The 18903-nt window shown below is 37.1% G+C and overlaps 1 protein-coding gene across 1 annotated transcript in view; it reads left to right on the top strand.

Moving 5' to 3' along the window:
* TRHDE (thyrotropin releasing hormone degrading enzyme) overlaps positions 1 to 18903 on the top strand; it is a gene marked incomplete at both ends in the record, with an annotated part of 200774 nt that overhangs the window by 64315 nt on the left and 117556 nt on the right. Inside the window, one exon of the mRNA XM_082279873.1 lies at positions 14425 to 14579. Within this exon, the coding sequence (XP_082135999.1) occupies positions 14425 to 14579 (155 nt within the window). The remainder of the gene's footprint in view (positions 1 to 14424; positions 14580 to 18903) is intronic.

The following is an 18903-nucleotide window of genomic DNA, read 5'->3' as shown; positions in this document are numbered from 1 at the left end:
ATATTAGCATGAAAAAGCAAAACAAATTGGCTTCTTATAGAAATACCTGTAATGTGACTTCCATCAAGTAAAGTCATGAGATAAGGAAAGGATTCGTCCACTGATACAATTGTTATTGTTTAATTTAAACCAGTAGATTTTTAGTGCTTGCACCAAGAAAGAATCCCTCAGTTCTCTGTTTTTCTTCAGCCTTGTCTGCATCTCTCATTTGCATTCTCAGATGCCAGTGGAGTGCTAGACTTTGATCTTTCATATACTTAATGATTTGCTTTAAGCAAGTCCTTAGTCCTTTTGAATCTGATTTACATTTGAACCAGCAATCTGATTTATATTGTTCCAGTACTGAAAAGGGACCAGGAGTCACTTGTAAACACTGTTTCATTCAGGCTGTTTTTATAGCCTTTCAGAGGAAAAGATCACGGCTTCAGTGTGAAGGAGAACTTGGTTCAAAGACTTCAGTGTGAATCTTGCATACTTTCAGTGCAGATGATTTGATGACTTGGTGTCCTGGCTTACTAAGTTCACTACAGAACTGCAATGGTCCTGGGAATAATGTTATTAAGATTTTTAAGAATGCTTCCATGGTGCACATTGAAGTAGCTGTGTACTCTGTGTTTACAGGAGTCAAAACAAAAAGACTTACTACATTAAGGGACTATTAGATTCTGATTCCATACTAGGCATTCTTTTGTGCCTTTCATTATACTGAAGATCTAGCAGGTTATTATCTTTCTTCTAGTAGACATTACAATACTTGTTCTGTGCAAATTATTCATACATTTTCTGAAAAGAAAAGCCTGTATGCTCAATCATCGTCTACATCAAACATTACCGATGCAGCAAAATCTTTAATTGGATTTTTACTTTTAAGAGGAACGATCAGAAATTGTTTTTTCTGTAAATAATAATGAAGGAAGATGGTATGGGAAAATTATGATTCTAACAGAGAAAAGTCATCATAATAGAAACATTTTAAAATGAGACCTGTATTATCTTAATGTAAATTATTCATTGGTTATCAAGTTTCGATGAGGTTTGTGAACCTAACTTTGTTATGGCTCTTTAATATAACTTTAATATAACTTTAATGTTTAAATCTGTGATGCAGAGAATGGAATTCTACTCAGGGAAACCATTCTGATTTCTGTAAAATTGGAAAAGTTCATGTATTCAGTGGGCTAGTAGCACTGAGAGCAGACATCTATCTCCATGACTTTGTAATGTCATGGTATAACGTGGGGCATAAACAAGATTGTACTTGGACAAATAGTGCTATTTTAGGAGAAGAACGTGCTACGTCTGTTTTGATATCTTTCTTGTTGCCAGGGGCTGATCAGGAAGGTTCTCAGCTTCTGTACCTGACAGATGCAATTGATTGTACTGAATTTCTGTCTGCTTTATGTTCACTTTACTCAAACTTCTTTTTATGGCTTCTTTTGCTTGTTCAGTTTAACTGCTGTTTTTCCTTCAGCATCTTTGATACTCGTGGTCATTCAATTCTCTGTGTCACTGCATTTTGTGTATATAGTTTGCTCTCAAATACGACTTGACCATGTAAAGCTGTTTCATAGAATCATAGAATTGTTAAGGTTGGAAAAGACCTTTAGTATCATCAAATCCAACTTTAACCAAGCACTGCTATGTTCACCACTAACCTGTGTCCCCAAGTGCCACATCCACACATTCTTTGAACACTTCCAAGGACGATAATGCCCTCATTTCCCTGGGCAGCCCGTTCCAATGCCTGACCACACTTTAAGAGAAGAATTATTTCCTAACTCTCAATCTAAACTTCTCCTTGAGTTGCAACTCAAGGCCATTTCCTCTTGTCCTGGTGCATGTTACTTGGGAGAAGAGACCAATCCCCACCTGGCTACAAACTCTTTCCAGGCAGTTGTAGAGAGGAGTGAGGTTTCTCCTGAGCCTCATTTTCTTCAGCGTAAACAATTCCCTGAGCTGCCTCTCATCAATCTTGTGCTCCAGCCCCTTCACCAGCTCTTCTGCCTTTCTCTAGACACACTCCAGCACCTCAGTGTCTTTTTTGTAGTGAGTGGCCCAAAAATGGAACACAGGACTTGAGGTGCAGGCACACCAGTGCTTAGTACAGGGGGACAATTGCTGCCCTGGTCCTGCTGGCCACACTATTGTTGATACAGGTCCAGATGCCATTGGCCTTCTTGGCCACCCAGGCACTGGCTCATGTTCAGCTGCTGTCAGCCAGCACCCTCAGATCCTTTACTGTCCAGTTTCTGGCCACTCTGTCCCCAGCCTGTAGCACTGCATGGGCTTATTGTGACCCATGTGTCCGACAGGGTGCTTGGCCTTGTTGAACCTCATACAATTGGTCTCAGCCCATTGATCCAGCCTGTCCAGATCCCTGTGCAGAGCCTTCCTACCCTCCTGCAGATCAACACCCCCACCCAAATTGGTGCATCTGCAAACTTACTGAGGGCGCACTTGATCCCATGGCCTAGGTTGTCAGTGAAGATATTAAACAGAACTGGCCCAAATGCTTAGTGCTGTGAAACACCACTGGTGACTGGCCATTGGCTGAGTGTATCGCCATTCACCACCACTCCCCAAGCTTGATCATCCAGCCATTTTTTATCCAGTGAACAGTGCATCCATCCAAGCCATGAGCAGTCAGCTTGTCCAGCTGAATGCTGTGGGGAATGCAGTCAAAGGCTTTACTGAAGTTCACGTAGAAAATATCCACAGCCTTTCCCTCATCCACTAGGTAGGTCACCTTGTCGAAGGAGATCAGGTTAGTCCTGCCCTTCAATGATTTTTAAGCTATAGTTTTCCCAAGGCTTTATTAATTTCCAGAACTCTTGAGAACTTGTCTGCAGCCCTTCTGGCTACTCAAAGTTCTAAAAAGCTGAGTACATGAGCATCTAGGGTGTTAACATCTCTCTTTAATTACTGAATAGTTGCTGAAGTGAGTTATTTCAATACCTCATGAACCTTCAGCTCATTCACTTCTTTATACCTGAGCAGTGGATGGTCTTTTCCACAGCTTTTCTGTTTCTTCTTGTTCTGTGCATTGAAGATACACAAAACCATACTGGGATAAGCCTGAGGAATTGCAGATGTGTCCTAGCAAGGTGTGTTCACTTGCTCCCTCTTTTTATCCTCTCAAAATGTTTATCCTGTTTTTATTCATAGTCCCTGTGACAACATTTCCTCAGCTTCTTGCCCCTTACTTACTGTCTGTCTCAGGAAAACTTTTCATTTCTTTGTCTTGTTTCCCAGTTTGTCTGTGTTTCTCATCTGCTTCAACTGTATCTCTCAAGCCTTCTGGTGATATTTTTCAGCTTTTCCCACTATGTTTCTTGGTACCCTGAGACAGGATCTTTCAGTTCCTTCAGCATTGTATCTTCATTTTTTTCAGAAGTGATCTCATCTCTCATTAGCTTAAGATAGTGTTCTTCTGGTTTTCCAAGCTTCCTTCTTAGCTTTGGTCATCATCCTGCAATTTGTGAAATGCAAAATGTATGGAGAAAAAGCAGAAATACTTCTTTGTCTGTAATTCTTCTGGCTGTTGAGTACCAAAACCAGTTATTTCATTTGGCCATGACAAGAGTTCTCTGTTTACTCCAGAGTAGTATTCTAAGTAAAACATGCACACTAACAGAAAAATATTTTACAGGAAATACATTAGTAAAACTATACAAAATGCTGTTATTTAAAACATATTTTTAATCAGACTTCAGCATAAAATACTCTCTTTTGAACTAAGACTGTAAGTTGTGGATTTGTGGAGGCCTGATTGATCTGTGTTCTATTTTGCTGATTTAAATTTGAGGTAATATTCAAACTGTGTGATGAAGTCTTAAAGAATGACAAACTACTAAATTTGGAAAGGTAATCTGCTAAACCCCCGAGAGCACAGAGATCGTGGTGTCTCAGTCGTTAGAGATATTTAAAAGCCATTTGGATATAGTCTTAGGCAAGTGGCTCTTGATGGCCCTCCTTGAGCAGGTGAGTTGGACAAGATAGCCTCTAGAGGTCCCTTCCAGTCCCAACCATTGTGTGAGTCTATTAGAGGACTGCCCTGATGACATGTTAAAGGTACTTCCAGAATTTAGCTTCATGTTTTCTGTCATCTTGTTTCTGAATTGGCTGTGGGATTACAGGGAGATCTCTTTATCTCACTTCTTGTTGCCTTTTCATGCACTTCTATGATGTCTGTAAACAGGATTTCTCAGTAGTGGTTACAGTAGTTGCTGATTAAAACTCCCCTACATCTGGCACAAATTGGGTCACAATAATCCATTATTCCAAGGAATCTCAGTATCTCTTTCATAGACTAGACATGATGATAATGCTCCTCTTGTACTCTGTCTGTACTCAATGCACTAACAGCTCTCTGTACTTCCACTACAATACTTCCAACGCATGTCCTTTGCGCTTCCTTTTTTGTGTGTTTAGTTTTAGCTTGGCATTTTCCTAATCTTTCCAAAGTTGTTGAATGCCTCTTGCTGCTCTCTCTTCCTTTAATTTCCCATATGAAATGTTACTCTGTAAAACTTGATACATTGTCTGTGCCGTCATAAGATTAATGCCTAACCTTTTCAAATGGCATCTGCCTGAATTTTGCATATTCATCTAACACAGGAAAACTTGGTATCAGTGGCCTCTCAAAATACTTCCTTTTGTAGGCAGTAAAAAAAAGCTCCAATTTTACTCAGGTTCTTTCTTGTGCAAAAGCAAGGGAAGATGTAGCTACTTTATGTTGTCTTATTTGTTATGTCCTGCAGTTGTCTTACTCTGCTCTAACTTTGAGAACAGTGAAGCTGCAGTGGGGTTCAGCTGCTGCAAGCCCATTGTTATCCCAAAGTGGTTCATTACTGGTATGTTGGGATTATTGCTCTCAGCAGTCAGCAGTGAGCTGCATACATTGTATTTATTTAGATCTTTGGATAATGGAAGTAAAGATTGATACAGAATGTAAACTCTGGTGGAGGTCACATTACACACTGAAAAAATGCAAATGAATTACTAAAGTGAGAGGAAAATGTTTTTATCCCCCACTGAAGTAAGAAGCTGCTTACCAGCCAGTTTAGCAGGGAAGATGTTTTTTAGTCTAATAAACAGATATTTGCATATCTAAGGAAGTGAACAAGCACTATTAAGAAAAATGGACAGACTGTGTCTCAAAAATGGAGGAAACAGAAGGAGTCAGGATGAAAGATGTAAGTCTGTTTAGATCTCAGGAACATTTCAAAGCCTGTTGTGATTTCACTGATGAAGGGATACGAAGATCTCAGAGGGAATGGAGAAGTGCACCTGAAAGTACTCAGTGAGAAGTTCATCTCTTGCAGATGAATTCTCAGACCAGAACTTGTGAATAATTTTTCGATGACTGGAGAAATGTGAAACATAAGGTGTGCACAAGGATCTAAGCTGTGATTACCTCCTTGTCAGTGCCAGCTCGATATGGATGTAGGTATGGATCAGTGTAACTACATTAAACATAGATTTTGTCTGGTGGTAACTTTAGCAAGCATTCAGCAGCATTGTCAGGTTTGAAAGTTATTGATAAAATGTATGACTGATTTTTTACCTAAATTTGGCTTAAATGTGATTTAAGGGAACTAACAAGGCATACTTTATACAAAAGTATAGCAATACCATACCCTGGGGCATTTGTGTATCATAAAAGTACAAAGGAAATACTAATAGGGGTAGGTATTGCTGTCATTATCCCCCTTGTCAGTATAGTCACTCCACTGGTGGAATGGAGAGATGTAATCCATCACCCTTTCAGTATTTTTCCCTCACTCTGACAAGGACTGTTGCTTGAACAGACTGTCACTGTATGTGCAGCTCCACATGTTCTCTGATCTCTGGATGATTTTCTATCTTGCGTTTATTTTCTGGTGAGATATTGGATTATCAATCTTACTCCCTGTGTCAGAGATCTGACTGATCTCTGTAAACTTTGTTCTGGACTAGATGGCTCGTGTTGTTTGCCAATCTCTGCTTTTCCTTTTTTTCTGAGGCAGTCAGGAGTCCGGTCCTGAAATGCTTGTCCCAGGACTGTCCCAGCCTCTTTTGTTGTCAGCTCTGGTTAACTCCTTGCCAAACTTTAGTAGTACAATTAATTTGGTCTCGGTCACCAGCCTCTCTTTAGTGTGTTGCTCTTGTTTTGTAACTTCAGATAACAAATATTTCTTTCTAGGGTTTTTTATTTTTGCAGTTTGCAGTATTCAATTTTTGTGACAGATTTTCATGTTTGGGTTCTACTCTCTGAGTTAATTGAAACTATTAAACACTTGAAGTATGTCTGGAACCACAACTGTCAGAAATAATGCTACTTTCTAATTACTGTCTTTCTTGTCACTAGTATCAGTTGCTTCCAGGTGCAGAACGAAGCACCATTTTCATCTCTTCCCATTGTTTTCCATGCTCAAAGAGATTTTCAGCTCTGGTGAAGGTTTCAGCTATTCTGCTTTTCCATCTTGCTAATTTCTTTTATTTCTTTTAATTACTTCCCCCATTCCCCCCCTTCCCCAGATAACCATGTGGTGTTGAGGAGTAAGTCTGGACCCAGATGCTTAAAAAAAGAGCCTCTTGATTTGGAGACACGTACTTGCTGCCTGCCTCTGCATAACAGGGTGTGTACTGAGTGGAGCCCATCATTCAGCCCTCCTGTGCCAGGAAAGTGAAGCTTCTTGGTGGTTTGGATCTTGGTGCTGCATTTTACTGTGGGAAATACAGGGTAACTGTGCAGAAGCATGATTTTTTTCTGTCGCAATCTTGCATACCTGCTTTTTAACTGTGATTTTTCACCTGTCATGAGTAGCTACACAGCACATGGTTGGCAGGCTGTGCCCATGCTGATAGGTAACAGAATGAAGTAGTAAATTCACTTAGTTAAATATCTCTAGGATATCTAAATGCATCAAGAAGTTCACCTTGGAGTTCTGTATTTTGATCCATCAGGGTGTAATTTGAGCCACTTGTGAACATGGATTCTGTGACAAGACTTAGTTTACATGGTTGCATCCTTAGGTAAGAGTGGGAAGGAAAGAGTTTGAACTTGCATGAGGACAAAGTGAGTCTTCTGTTACTTGTATTTCTTTAGAATTCAAGATGATGGGTTTTTATTGTGATATAAATTATTATTAAAAAAAATAATTTAATAAAGTGATGAATAGATTACTGTTTTTAGTGTTAAGATAGTAAAGTTTTATCCTGATTTACTCTATTGAGAGGATTTGCGAAAGAATGTAAGATAAACTCTGTTCTGGGACTTAGGATGCACAGTAAGATCTAAAAACAGTATCTCAGGAGCTATCCAGGACAGTCTATTTGCATTTCTTCATCTTACTCTGGAAGAGAGGATAAATAGATACAGTCCTCACAAAAACATTGCCTTCAGATGTAGTGAATATGATTGGGTACATCGTAATTTTATCTCCAGGTGAAATATAAGATACTGCTAGTGCTAAATAACTGCCCGTCTTCCCAAAATTCCTATTTCTATTTTCTGGGTTAAACTGTGCCCATCACCTGTGAATGTGATCTCACTTAAATGCAAATATAAAGGCGTAAATCTTGGTATATAGAGTGTTGTGCTTATTCAGACATTCCTCTCTTTATTACTGTGAAGCAAATCAGTTTAATGTGTGCCAGATGAAAAAAAAAATTATCTCATTACTAGTCTTGAGTAGAATGGAGTTCTGGAGTTTCTGTGTACCTGCACCTTGATTTTGCAGCAAAGAGAAGGAATATGGCAGTGGCACTTGATCATTTTCTTTGCAGCAGCATTCATACTGATAGTGCTCAGTAATCAGTGTCGTGTTGTTTTCAACCATAGAATCCTCATGCTCTATTAACTCTGGTGGTAGGAAAATGGCTGTTGGCAATTTTCCATCATGTCAGTGCTCTTAGTATTTATGTTAGAAACAGTATTTATGAAGGCAGCAAAAATATTTCTTGTTTTTTCCTCTCTCCAGATATTTCTCTGTTGAGAGTTGGAATGTATTCTCTCTGTTCATCTATTGTTTATATACTGTAGGGGATACATATACAGTACTACCCCTGTTACCTGGAGTAACAGAAACCTGAGCTCATTTCAGTCTGTGTCCCGGTTTGATCTGTACAACTCCCTGTTTGAATTCCCCCATACGGCTAAAACTGAGAAAAAAAAGTTTATAAAGAAACTTCGTGAAAGATTTTTTTTTTCCTTGTTTAATACTGTGCAGCAATAGATAATAATGATCTGTCCAGGTATTATTTTAAAAGTAGGGCATTGTTCCTGTGCAGATCAATACAACCAAGATGATGCACAATTCATCCTCAATGGGCGACTGCATTCATTTTTCATTTTAACATTGAATAATTTGATATACTTTGAAATAACAAAGCAATGATCTATGGACTGGGGGTATCAAAATTGAAAGCAATTTAATAATATGCATGTCAAATAAAATCAACAGATTTCTATTTTATTTTCTTAAACTATAAACTAGCTATCACCCAGTGTCAAGGCTCAGTTGCTTGAAAACATAGCAAAGTTTTTCTTTCTGTTTCTGCATATTCTCTCTCCTTACCCTCCCCAGCTTTCTCTCCCACCTTTTTTTCCCTCCTGGATCCTTTAATATTCACATTGCATTAAACATCTGCTATATGTATCAAACACTCTGAGAATCCATCCATTGTTTATGTCAGTTAATGTTAAGTAATACTTTGTACAGCAATAAGAAGCAATAAAAAACCCAGCAATAAACTGCTGTGTGGAAGTGATTTCTCCTCAGGGTCTGCAACAAGCCATTCGATTTGACCGAAATAATGGCAAACAATTTTAGACCTTTGCATTAACTCTGCAGGCCAACGTCCATGTGGGTTGTTCAGTGTCAAGCTTACAGAAGGGCAGTGGGGGTGTAGTCCTAGAGGTAAAAACTGATGGGAGCCAGAATAAGCTGAACAGAAACATTAATCAAAAATTTCCTGTGGGGGTGTCATCCAGGTTATTTGCGGCGTCTGTGTGTTTGAATACTTTACATGTGCTAAGACAGAAGAATACTGTTAAGTTTAAAGACCGGTAATTTAGGGTATTTAGGTCCTAACTGCCAAAAGTGAAATACTGAATTGATTTAGTTTTCAGGAATCGTGCACTGAGTACTTTCTGAAAATCGGGGGTCTCAAAGTGTATCAAGGAAAATATTAGCTTGAGAGAGCTTTTACCAATCCTGGGATGTTTGGGTTTTTTGGTGTGTCATCCTGTTGTGTCACGCCCCTGCCTTCCTTCTCCTTCCCCCCTATATCTTTTTAAGGGAATGAAAGCATATAGAGAAATTACTTAGTTTTCCAGAACAAACTTCTCTGACATATACTAATCAAACAGTGCAGAAAAAAAAATTCAGTAGCTAATTTAGATATTTCTTAAAAGTACCATTATTATATGTTCTTTATCAGTAGAAAATTTGGATATTTCTTACAATAACTACTGTTTGACTTCATGTTTTTTAATGAGAGCTGTCACTTTTTGTATTTGGCTTGTTCCTTAAAATCTGCATAAATCATGAAATGGTATTGTGCTGTAGAAAAGCATCTTTTACTTAGTAAAACAAATTACTTTGATTAAGGAATCTGAGTGGCAGAAATATAAACCCTTCTGGTAAATAGTTTTTTTTTTTTTTTTTTTTAATTGGTACAGTAGCATTCATTTAGGAAATTGCAAAGGGTCTTTAGAGAGATTTATTAAAGCTATTGATTGCATTATGCAGTACTAGGAAAGGGCAAAAAACATACTTACGGCATGACTTAAATAAACTGACACTAGTCCATGCTTCCTCTTAATTCGTCGAATTTGTTGTCAAAAAAGTGGAAATGTGGAAATCCTGGGAGCAAGATACCTGCACCAATATCCTGAAGAAAGGCCATGAAGAAATGACTGAAAATAATATTATGAGAGGCACATAGATAAATTCAAATTACTTTCGTAGTGTCATTTTTGTACTAAAAGTAGGGATTATAAGGGAAAAACATGGAGTTCATGGAGTGAACAGTTTATCCCTGCATGCCTCCTGTGTTTATTAAGGAAAATATATATGTAAAGATGCTTGACAGAAAATTCTTGTTTCTCACTCTGTGTTCTCATTTACAACTTGCAGTGTTTCAAGGGTCTCAGATATTTATTTGGGAGACTTCTTATGTATGCTAACAGAAAATTTGCAGAAATAATTCATATATCTAGTTATTTTTTTCCCCCCTTAGTAGGTGCTTTTTAACTTCCACCTTGAATATGAGAAAATTTAATACTGTCATATGTTCTGGGGTATCTAGCCCTTGGTTACATTACAACCAGCAGCTAAACCAAATAAGATTGCAGTATAATGTTAGTAAATGTGGATGTGGATGTCTCTTTGTGTTTATAGACACACTCATATAAATATGTATAGTATGCATGTGTGCCTGTTTTACCAATATCCTTGTCCAACTTCAAGTGGGGGTGGTTAAATGTAATGGAATCACAGTGATGAAGAAGGTGCTTTGATGTTTGCAAAAGAGTAGGGTGATAAAGGAGGGGAAAAGGCCCCACAAATTCATGGTACTCTGCGTGAGAGCTGGATCATTTTGCATTTAATCCTATTCTGTTCTAACCTCACTCTCATTTAAAGTAAGAGTGATGTTCCCAGTTGTATGCTTTGGGGAATATAATGGTTTTTAACAGAACCTAGAAGATACCATGATTGGCAAAGATTGAAAAACAGTATCATTTGTGCATATTGCACAGATACTAAGTTCATAGCTAAAAACCCCCATCAAATGTGTATTTGCTTTGGGACCAATTTAGGTGTGAAATTGCTAATTTCTATTTTGCACTGTGATGATAACTTGCTAGTAATGTCAGAGGATTATATTTTGATGTAAGCTCACATAGTTATGATGCCTTAATTAAGTGTTTGGAAAGAAATCAAGCTGTTGAGCTATGTACAATTTCTGTAACTTAATTTTTTTTCATGAAATTCACACAGATACGCATTTTTAAAAAACCCAAATGCTATTCTTGTATTCAAATAATTGTACTAGTATAACATGTTAGTGTGAAGCTTCAACACATTTTTTTCTTGTGATTTTATTTTAGCCATATAATTTTTACTTGTTGGTCATGAATTTAGTCTCTGTGAAGGCCAGGAGGTGGAAACCCTCCATTATTCCAGCACTACACCAGGCTCTGCATTGCTGTATCAGGAAATCTCAAGTAACAGTTTTATGATGCATGAGGATATTATTCTCTGCAAGCAGTAACACACATTTCTATTTCCCCAGCAATATCCACATAATCAAACATTCACAAGTGCTTTACAAAGAATTTAATTAAATAGTGTGGAGAGTGACTGGATGCAGCATGTACACAAGCTGTTATATATTCAGTAGTTCCCATTTTGCAGTTAGTGCAGAACACTTCCGTGCAGTAATATGTGTGAATGATGTTTCCATCAAAATGTGCATCATCATTCCCCCTTTTGTAGCTTACTCCTTAAAAATTACACTAAAACCTTAACAGATGTCACCTCCAGGATCACAGGATACCTTGCTCAGGGCTCTAATGGCATGATAAACAGGGCAATACAAGTTCTCATGTTGAGACTTGAACATCACACATTGTTCCTCTGAAATCAAACGTTTATTACTCCCCAGAGAAAGATATAGATTATTATGTCTTTTACTACAAAACTAGATGTGTTTGGAATTCTATTTAAAGGTAGTAGAAATTTTTGAAGCCATCAAAGAGACTTGGATATTCAGAATTTAGATGTGGACAATAAGAAGCAAAAATATCTTGTGATAATGAGTATTTTCAGAGACCATTCTGTCAGTCAGTGGAGGTTAAGAAAGCCTCTCCTTTGGCATTAAAGTGTATCAGACCCTGTACTAGAAACAGTAGTGTGGTCCTACTCACTCAACATTATTGGTATGCTCATGTCACCTGCAAGGATTAGCATTCTGGAAACTGACAGGGTTATCTAATATGTTTTGTTTTCTCTCTTCAGAAAAGCCCTTTCAGCAGTACCTGATGCATGAAAGGACTTTCAGGCTTGCAGACCAAGGGGGCTGTATTGGACGAAAGTGATTTAAAATATCCCTCTGTGGTTGCCTACCTGCATGGAAGTTATTTGTCCATCAGATTGGAAGGTTTTATTGGTGTTCTCAGTGCTATAAAGTATCAGTCTAAACCAGCAAAGCAATACCAACGACACAAATAGTGAAAGACAGTCTATAATTAGCCTGTAGATGTGTGAGGTGTGAGACCTCACCCTTGTTTCCCTGTTCCACAAGAGTTATTCCCGTTTATTACTGGATGACACTTACAACATCTATCCATTTTGACTGGAAAGAAAGACCGAAAACTACAACTGAGCCCAAAGGAGAATAAAGAGACGAAAGGATCAGTGAAAAGTACAGACCTGGTTTTTACTTTGTGCTAGTTCTGTTCTGTGTTTGAAGGAAAATGCTGAAAGCTTAATTGGGGTAAATAAGAACAGTATGCATCTTCTGAAGACACCTTTTGGAGGAAAGTTTAATTGGTGTAGGAGAAGTTGCAGCTTTCTTTACAGAGTTGAGAATGGGAGAGATCCCTGTTTAATGTTAATGAAGATTTGCCGTTAACTTCAGTGATTCAACCCAGTAATGTTTTTGTCTTTTTTTTTTCCCATCCCTATTCCTTCTTTGTATAGCAGGCAGGAGTTTTTCATTTTGCATGTCATTTGTAAGAAATTGCAGTTTTTCTAAAAAAATTGTACAGTTCAAGCTTCAACTGAAGAAGAAAAGGAAAGCACATAGTTTTGAATTTACTCACATGTCTAATCTTGAACACCACATTTTGGATTTTCACTTCATTTTGTTTAATTAGGCTCATGTTCTAATGTCTGCTTTTCTATAAAATATTTATTCTTTAGCATTTGAAGTGTGTCTCTGTGATTTGGATATTTTTTTCATGTATTTGGAAGCAGCTCCTAGACTTACCTAGCTTCCACTAGGAGGCTGGTATTTTTATGCTTCTTGAAGCAGGCCCTTTTTAGGAATGCCACAATATAACCCATGCTCATTCCCAATATTTCAGTGGCAACTTCCTATGAATCTTGAAGTAGAGCTCCTGCAGTCTGTTCTCCAAGCCAATTCCAACACATGCATTGGCAACCCAGAACAGACAAACCTAGGAGAGGTGTCAGTGCTGTAATACAATTTAGAGTATTACTTAGAATAAGTAGGTCAGAATTTCTCTCTTTCGTGTTAGGAAGTCTCCCAGTGAAGGACCATCTAGATAGACTTGTGATAACTGCTAATGAACTTGGTTTGGAAACAGAAGTAGTAGAGGCAAATGAGAGGGGAGTGTGGCAGCCCGGCTAATTAATTGAGAAGTCAGGCTAATTAGTTTGACTGGAGGGAGCACCATGCTGATGTAACATTGTAGCTTCCAAAATTCTGTCTGATTTGTACATGGGTTGCACTGGGCTTCTGATGGACAAGTTGTTTTTGGGCTCTTTTCAGATGTTTTTTGCTGTGAAGCAGCATTGTGCATTGGTTCATTCTGTGTGGAAATTTAGTGTAATTTTAGATTTCTTTCCAGACTGATAGTCAATTTAGTTCTTTTCAATCTTCTGCAGTAAGATTTTTCTAAGACATGTATTGTGGTATTGTCTTGTTCAACCTCTTGCCACTGAAAGAGATTCCTTGGTGCTTTTTTTTTTTTTTTTCCTGGATGAAGGACTGTCCCATCTTGTTCCTAATATTTTCTTACTGAAAACTGAAGTAATGCTCCTAAAGCTGTGTATGGTTCATTGTTCCAGCTGGCAGGGCTGAGAGGTGGCTCTCAGCAGTCTTGCTCCCCGAGGATGTGTGCTAGCAACAGTGCACACTGGAAGGTGCCTTGTTTAGTCAGAACTGGGCATTCTGAACAGTTTACCATTTTTCTTGATGTTATGAAACAGTATTTCTTCAGTGCACCCCTTAATGTCAGTCATTACATACAGTTTGATGTGTAAGATGTTCATAAAGGAGGTGCTTTAATGAAAAGATAAAAAATACTTGTGGTAAAAGTCTGTGTTACTGTGCTGATGTGGTATAGTAAACATGAGAAGCAGTATCAAACCTATAAGTAAATGAACAAGGTGTTGTAAATAAGCTGGATTCTGTATAGAAAGCTTCACTAGAAATATTAAGTATTGTATTACATCAATAACATGGTAATCATTTTTGAGCAGATAGTGGTGTAAGATAAAAATGAGTATTTTATTAATGTTTTCTAAGAAATACTACTAAAAAGCTGAAATTAAGGTTTTGTTTTGTTTTTTTTCCCCATGTACATTGTTTAAAATGCATTTAGTGATGATTTATGGTCCTTCTTACAATAGTTCTTCAGCATAGTAGTTCCCACAAGGAGTTAACATACATTATTTCTATTTCTAGATCTGTTAGCTGTGCCTAAGCATCCATATGCTGCTATGGAAAACTGGGGACTGAGTGTTTTCGTGGAGCAAAGGATACTGCTAGATCCAAGCATTTCTTCTATTTTATATCTACTGGATGTCACCATGGTCATTGTACATGAGCTATGTCATCAGGTATTAAAGGTGTTCATGTATTTGATCTTAATCTCAGAAACCGTGCACTCCTTTTCAGAACTGAAAATGAATTTGTATTGTACATATGGATGGTTGTGACTTCTATTGTAGCTGGAATCCATATAACATGGAGGTCTGTAAGACACATCCCTACAATACAGAAACTGTGAAGACTCAAAATAGAGATAGAAGAGAAAATTGGTAGCAATGAACAGGTTCCCTGTCTTATCTAGTGTTATATTCTGTGTGTTTGTGTGTCAGGGTATTTGTTGCTGATATGTAGAATAAATATGTTGATAGCAGATTTGTGCTAAGTTTCATGTTCATGTAAAAAAAATATTTTGGCTGAAGTCAGTTTGGTGGTAGTCTTTTTCTTCTGTCACACATACACATCCGTTTTCTTTTTCTTTCCACATCTTTTTGCAATTTGGTATTGACCCTTTTTGTTCACTAATGGTGGATAAGCGTGTCTTTATGAGTACAGAAACTATTGTGTCAATAAGAAAACTTAAAATAATAAACCCGTATTACAATTTATTTTACGTTTTTCCCATCTTCTTATCTCAAACTAAACACATTACAAGTGTTAGTAATATTGAATTGAATGCAAATGTTATTGAAGAAATTTGCTACAGGGGCAGGAAATGCTTTCTTACGCTCATAAGAGGCATAATCATAGCCTTCAGGTTAAAATGAATGAAATCCTACTGTGTAATCACCATGGCTTACATCTGTGACTTTACACAGTATTCTTTAAAGGCAATTCAAATTCTTAACACTTTCTGCAAATAAAAAGTACCATGTAAAAGGGAGCCACTGTAATGGCGTTCTGGCAGATGAACATGAAAATAATGTTTGGTTCATATTCGTGTTTGACATTAAATTGGCCGATGAATATGAAGTCCTCAACTAAAACATGAAATTTTTATTTAAAGCTACTGGTAATTTTATCTTGATACTATCATCTGATTTTGCTATAAGCTCTTCACTGTGCAGTACAATAGAGTAGTACATGGTTCTGTTAGAAAAATTACAGTGCCTTAGGAATCATGTGTGGAAAAGATACATTAGGTCATCCAGTCCCAGCTCCTGTGAGTATTAGATTTTTCCATGTGGTGTGTTTGTAGTGCTGGGTTCAGTGCTCCCGATTACAGGGTTATATGGCTTCCCTTAAAACCTTTTGATTAAATCTGATAGTAAGTAAGTTTTTCGAAGTGTTCAGCTTAAGTCGTGGTTTTTCTGAAGTCCTTCTGTAGATGCTGAAAAGGCTGGCAGAGAAATTTTCCTATTTTTTACAGCTGCTTGCAAAGTCTCCTTTCTCATGCAAGCTAGCTGTCAACAGTGTAGAGGGTTTTGTAAACCAAGGCTTTATCTCACAGGTGCAAACTTGTTATGCACAGTCTTGTTTTCCACACTGAAGAAAATATTTTGAAATAGGTGTCATAGCCTTCAGCCAATCACTCTGGGAGGCGTATGGTCAAGCACCCAATAATGTTATACGACTTTTGCAAATGATGCTATATAAATGAGTCTGTAATTAATTAAATAATCCCATTTTATCCTGAATTCATATCGTGATTTCTCGCCATCCCTACGGACAACAGCGACATCCTTCCATTACTTCCAGTTATTCTTTGCACTGCTTTGATAATTTCCTGTACTTCCAGAGCAACTTATATCTCAGATGTGGGCAATTATCACATCAGTAACTGGCCAAGTTTGTTTATTTGATCTTATAGAAACTAAAGCCTTTTCACATTGTTCTGGGAATTTTAGAGGATCATGAAGAGGGCAAAAACTATAGCTGAATTTATTTTAGGGTAGAAATATGATCATAAAGTGCATTTAAATGACCTTAAAATTGCAGATGAGGAGGTTTACTTGATGTCCATGTAGATATTACTTCCAGTGCTGTTGGCTTAATTAAAAGTAACTGTCTATTCCTCTTGCTGCCGTTTCTGTTTCAGTGCCATGCAGATCAGGTCTTTGCTCAGCTGCTTCACTGGATAACTAGACAAGATAGAAAATAGTCAAGTTAAAGAACTGTTATTTCTACTTTTTGGATACAGAATAGAGTCACACGGAATATGGATTGTTCACCTGCAAGTAAAGTTTAAAGGGAGAAACACTCAAAAAATATAACCTAAAAAACACTGTCTAGCACCTCCATCACATTGCCTTTATTTAGCTCTTTTTGCTACTTCTATCTTACCATACTCAGAAGCCCCTCAAGGAACTCTAAACAATACTATCTTAGCTGAAAATGTACTGAACCGAGACCAGGTTGGGTCCAGGATCTCTTGCCTCTGCTGTTAGCCTGTGGTGACACATGAATATTCTTCCCCTTCACTCATTTTTCCACATAGAGTGACAGAAATTAACCAAAATCTCTCTGGTGCAAGCAAAGCTAGAGTCCACATCTCAAGTTTTACTTTTTATTTATTGATTTTTTTTTTAAATTTCAGGGAAGGGGAAATGGAACTCTTCTAAAATATGGGGTTTTTTTATTTATTTTAGGTTTTTTTTAAGAATTGTGTCATTGTCTGATTTCCCTGACTTTAAACCCATGACTTCAAGATTTATGGAACGTATCTGGGCATGTAGTAAACTGATCTGCATGAGACCCCTGTTACTTAGAGTAACACAGCGATTGCTTTGCTAATGTTGTTTACAAGGTTAGAGAAATCAGATGAATATTAAAAATCCAGATTGTTGCCTTTAGATTTGACTGTTTAAAAATTGTAATTACCAAACCTGCTGTGTATTAATGCTTGAGCACAGTGCTCAGGACAGACAGAAAATGAGAGGCAGCATTGCAAAAGGACAAATTCTGTGGTTGCTAAAATACAGGTAAAAATTGTGTAAGAAAGAATTTTGTGTCCAGTTCCTTCACAGCTGACTTTGTCATGCTTGACCTGGTATTTTAGATACATGTCTTAGGAGAGATACATGAAAATTACTTAGGTAGTTTTGGTTCAGTAATTTTGTAGGGTGCTATTCCTTTGATATTTCAGCTTGAGTGTTTTCTCAGAATATTTTATTTATTTAATTAAAAAAAAAAAAAAAAAAAAAAAAAAAAAAAAAAAAAAAGAGATTGTATGAGTGTTTTGGCATAAATGCCTGTCCTCCAAGCTCCAAACCATGAGCTGGTCAAAACATATGTATTTCTACCAGCTTAATTTGATAGCTTGAAGTAATTACCATAATTTATTAAAATAATTCTGTTAAGGTAGTACTCAGTTTTATATGCATATCCTAGATCAGTTCCACCTACAGCCTTTGAAGAAAGAGTCATTTGAATTTATGCATCATGATTTTTTGTGATAGTTTTCCCACCTGAGCACAAAACTTGGTGTGACAGATTGACTTACAGAGGCATGAAAGCAGAAAGAAAATTAAAAACTTTGGAATCAACATTTTTTTTAAATATTCTGTAAAGAAAACATATAGGAAAGAGTGTCCTTTCAGTGTATCTGTAAATTAAATACCTTCTACATGTCAGGTTGAACATAATACCTGAGGGAGATGAGAAATTTATGTGATCAATGCATTTCAAAATGAAGTGGTGGTTGTCACTCTAGGCAGATAGAGCTTATAGTCATATACACAAATAAATAAATAATCACTTAAAGAAATTAAATGCTTTACTTACAGTTTTCCTTTCAGACATGTAACACCTGGGAAGATAATAGCACCTTTCTGCTGGAAATTCTGGCTTTCTTACTTGCAGCCTCTGGGTATTGCTCTGTCTCTGACATCCATAACCCTCTCTGATACTGTTCAAAAGTAGTTAAGCAAATTCCCTACATTTTCATACTGATATCACATGCTGATTTAATGACTTTAAAACGTTTCTTCCTTTAGGTGGATAATTAAACAAATCATTTTAGTTGTATCATTAATAAATGAACCCAGAAAACTCACAAAGGAGTAGAAGAAATTCTCTTTTGTGACATCATAAATTGATGTCATTAATTCAAATGACTGGACAAGGTATTATGAACTTCACAACCGTTATTTTTTTTAAATCTCTCTGACTAGTCATAGTTCAAAACGCCTATTCTACTACTGGTTTTATATTTGTTCAGTAGTACTCTTGCAATTCAGGAAATGAACTCTATGCTGTTGTGTTTAGTCGTTAGAAGTCATTTAAGCAACCTACTCTAGTATGAATTTAACTTCCGTTCTTCTTGGTGTATGAAAGTTATATTAATTTCAATGTTTCAAATTCTGAAAATGCATTAGCTGTGTGAATATATTTCCAGTATTTCTTTGTCTTTTCAGTTAAATGTTCTTAAGATCAGGATCTATGTTTAGTGGCCCT

Source organism: Coloeus monedula (genome assembly GCF_965178545.1).
Source record: "Coloeus monedula genome assembly, chromosome: 4".
In the NCBI taxonomy this organism is placed as follows: domain Eukaryota; kingdom Metazoa; phylum Chordata; class Aves; order Passeriformes; family Corvidae; genus Coloeus; species Coloeus monedula.
The sequence above is the reverse complement of the archived record's forward strand: the minus strand, read 5'-3'. Positions and strand labels throughout refer to the sequence as shown.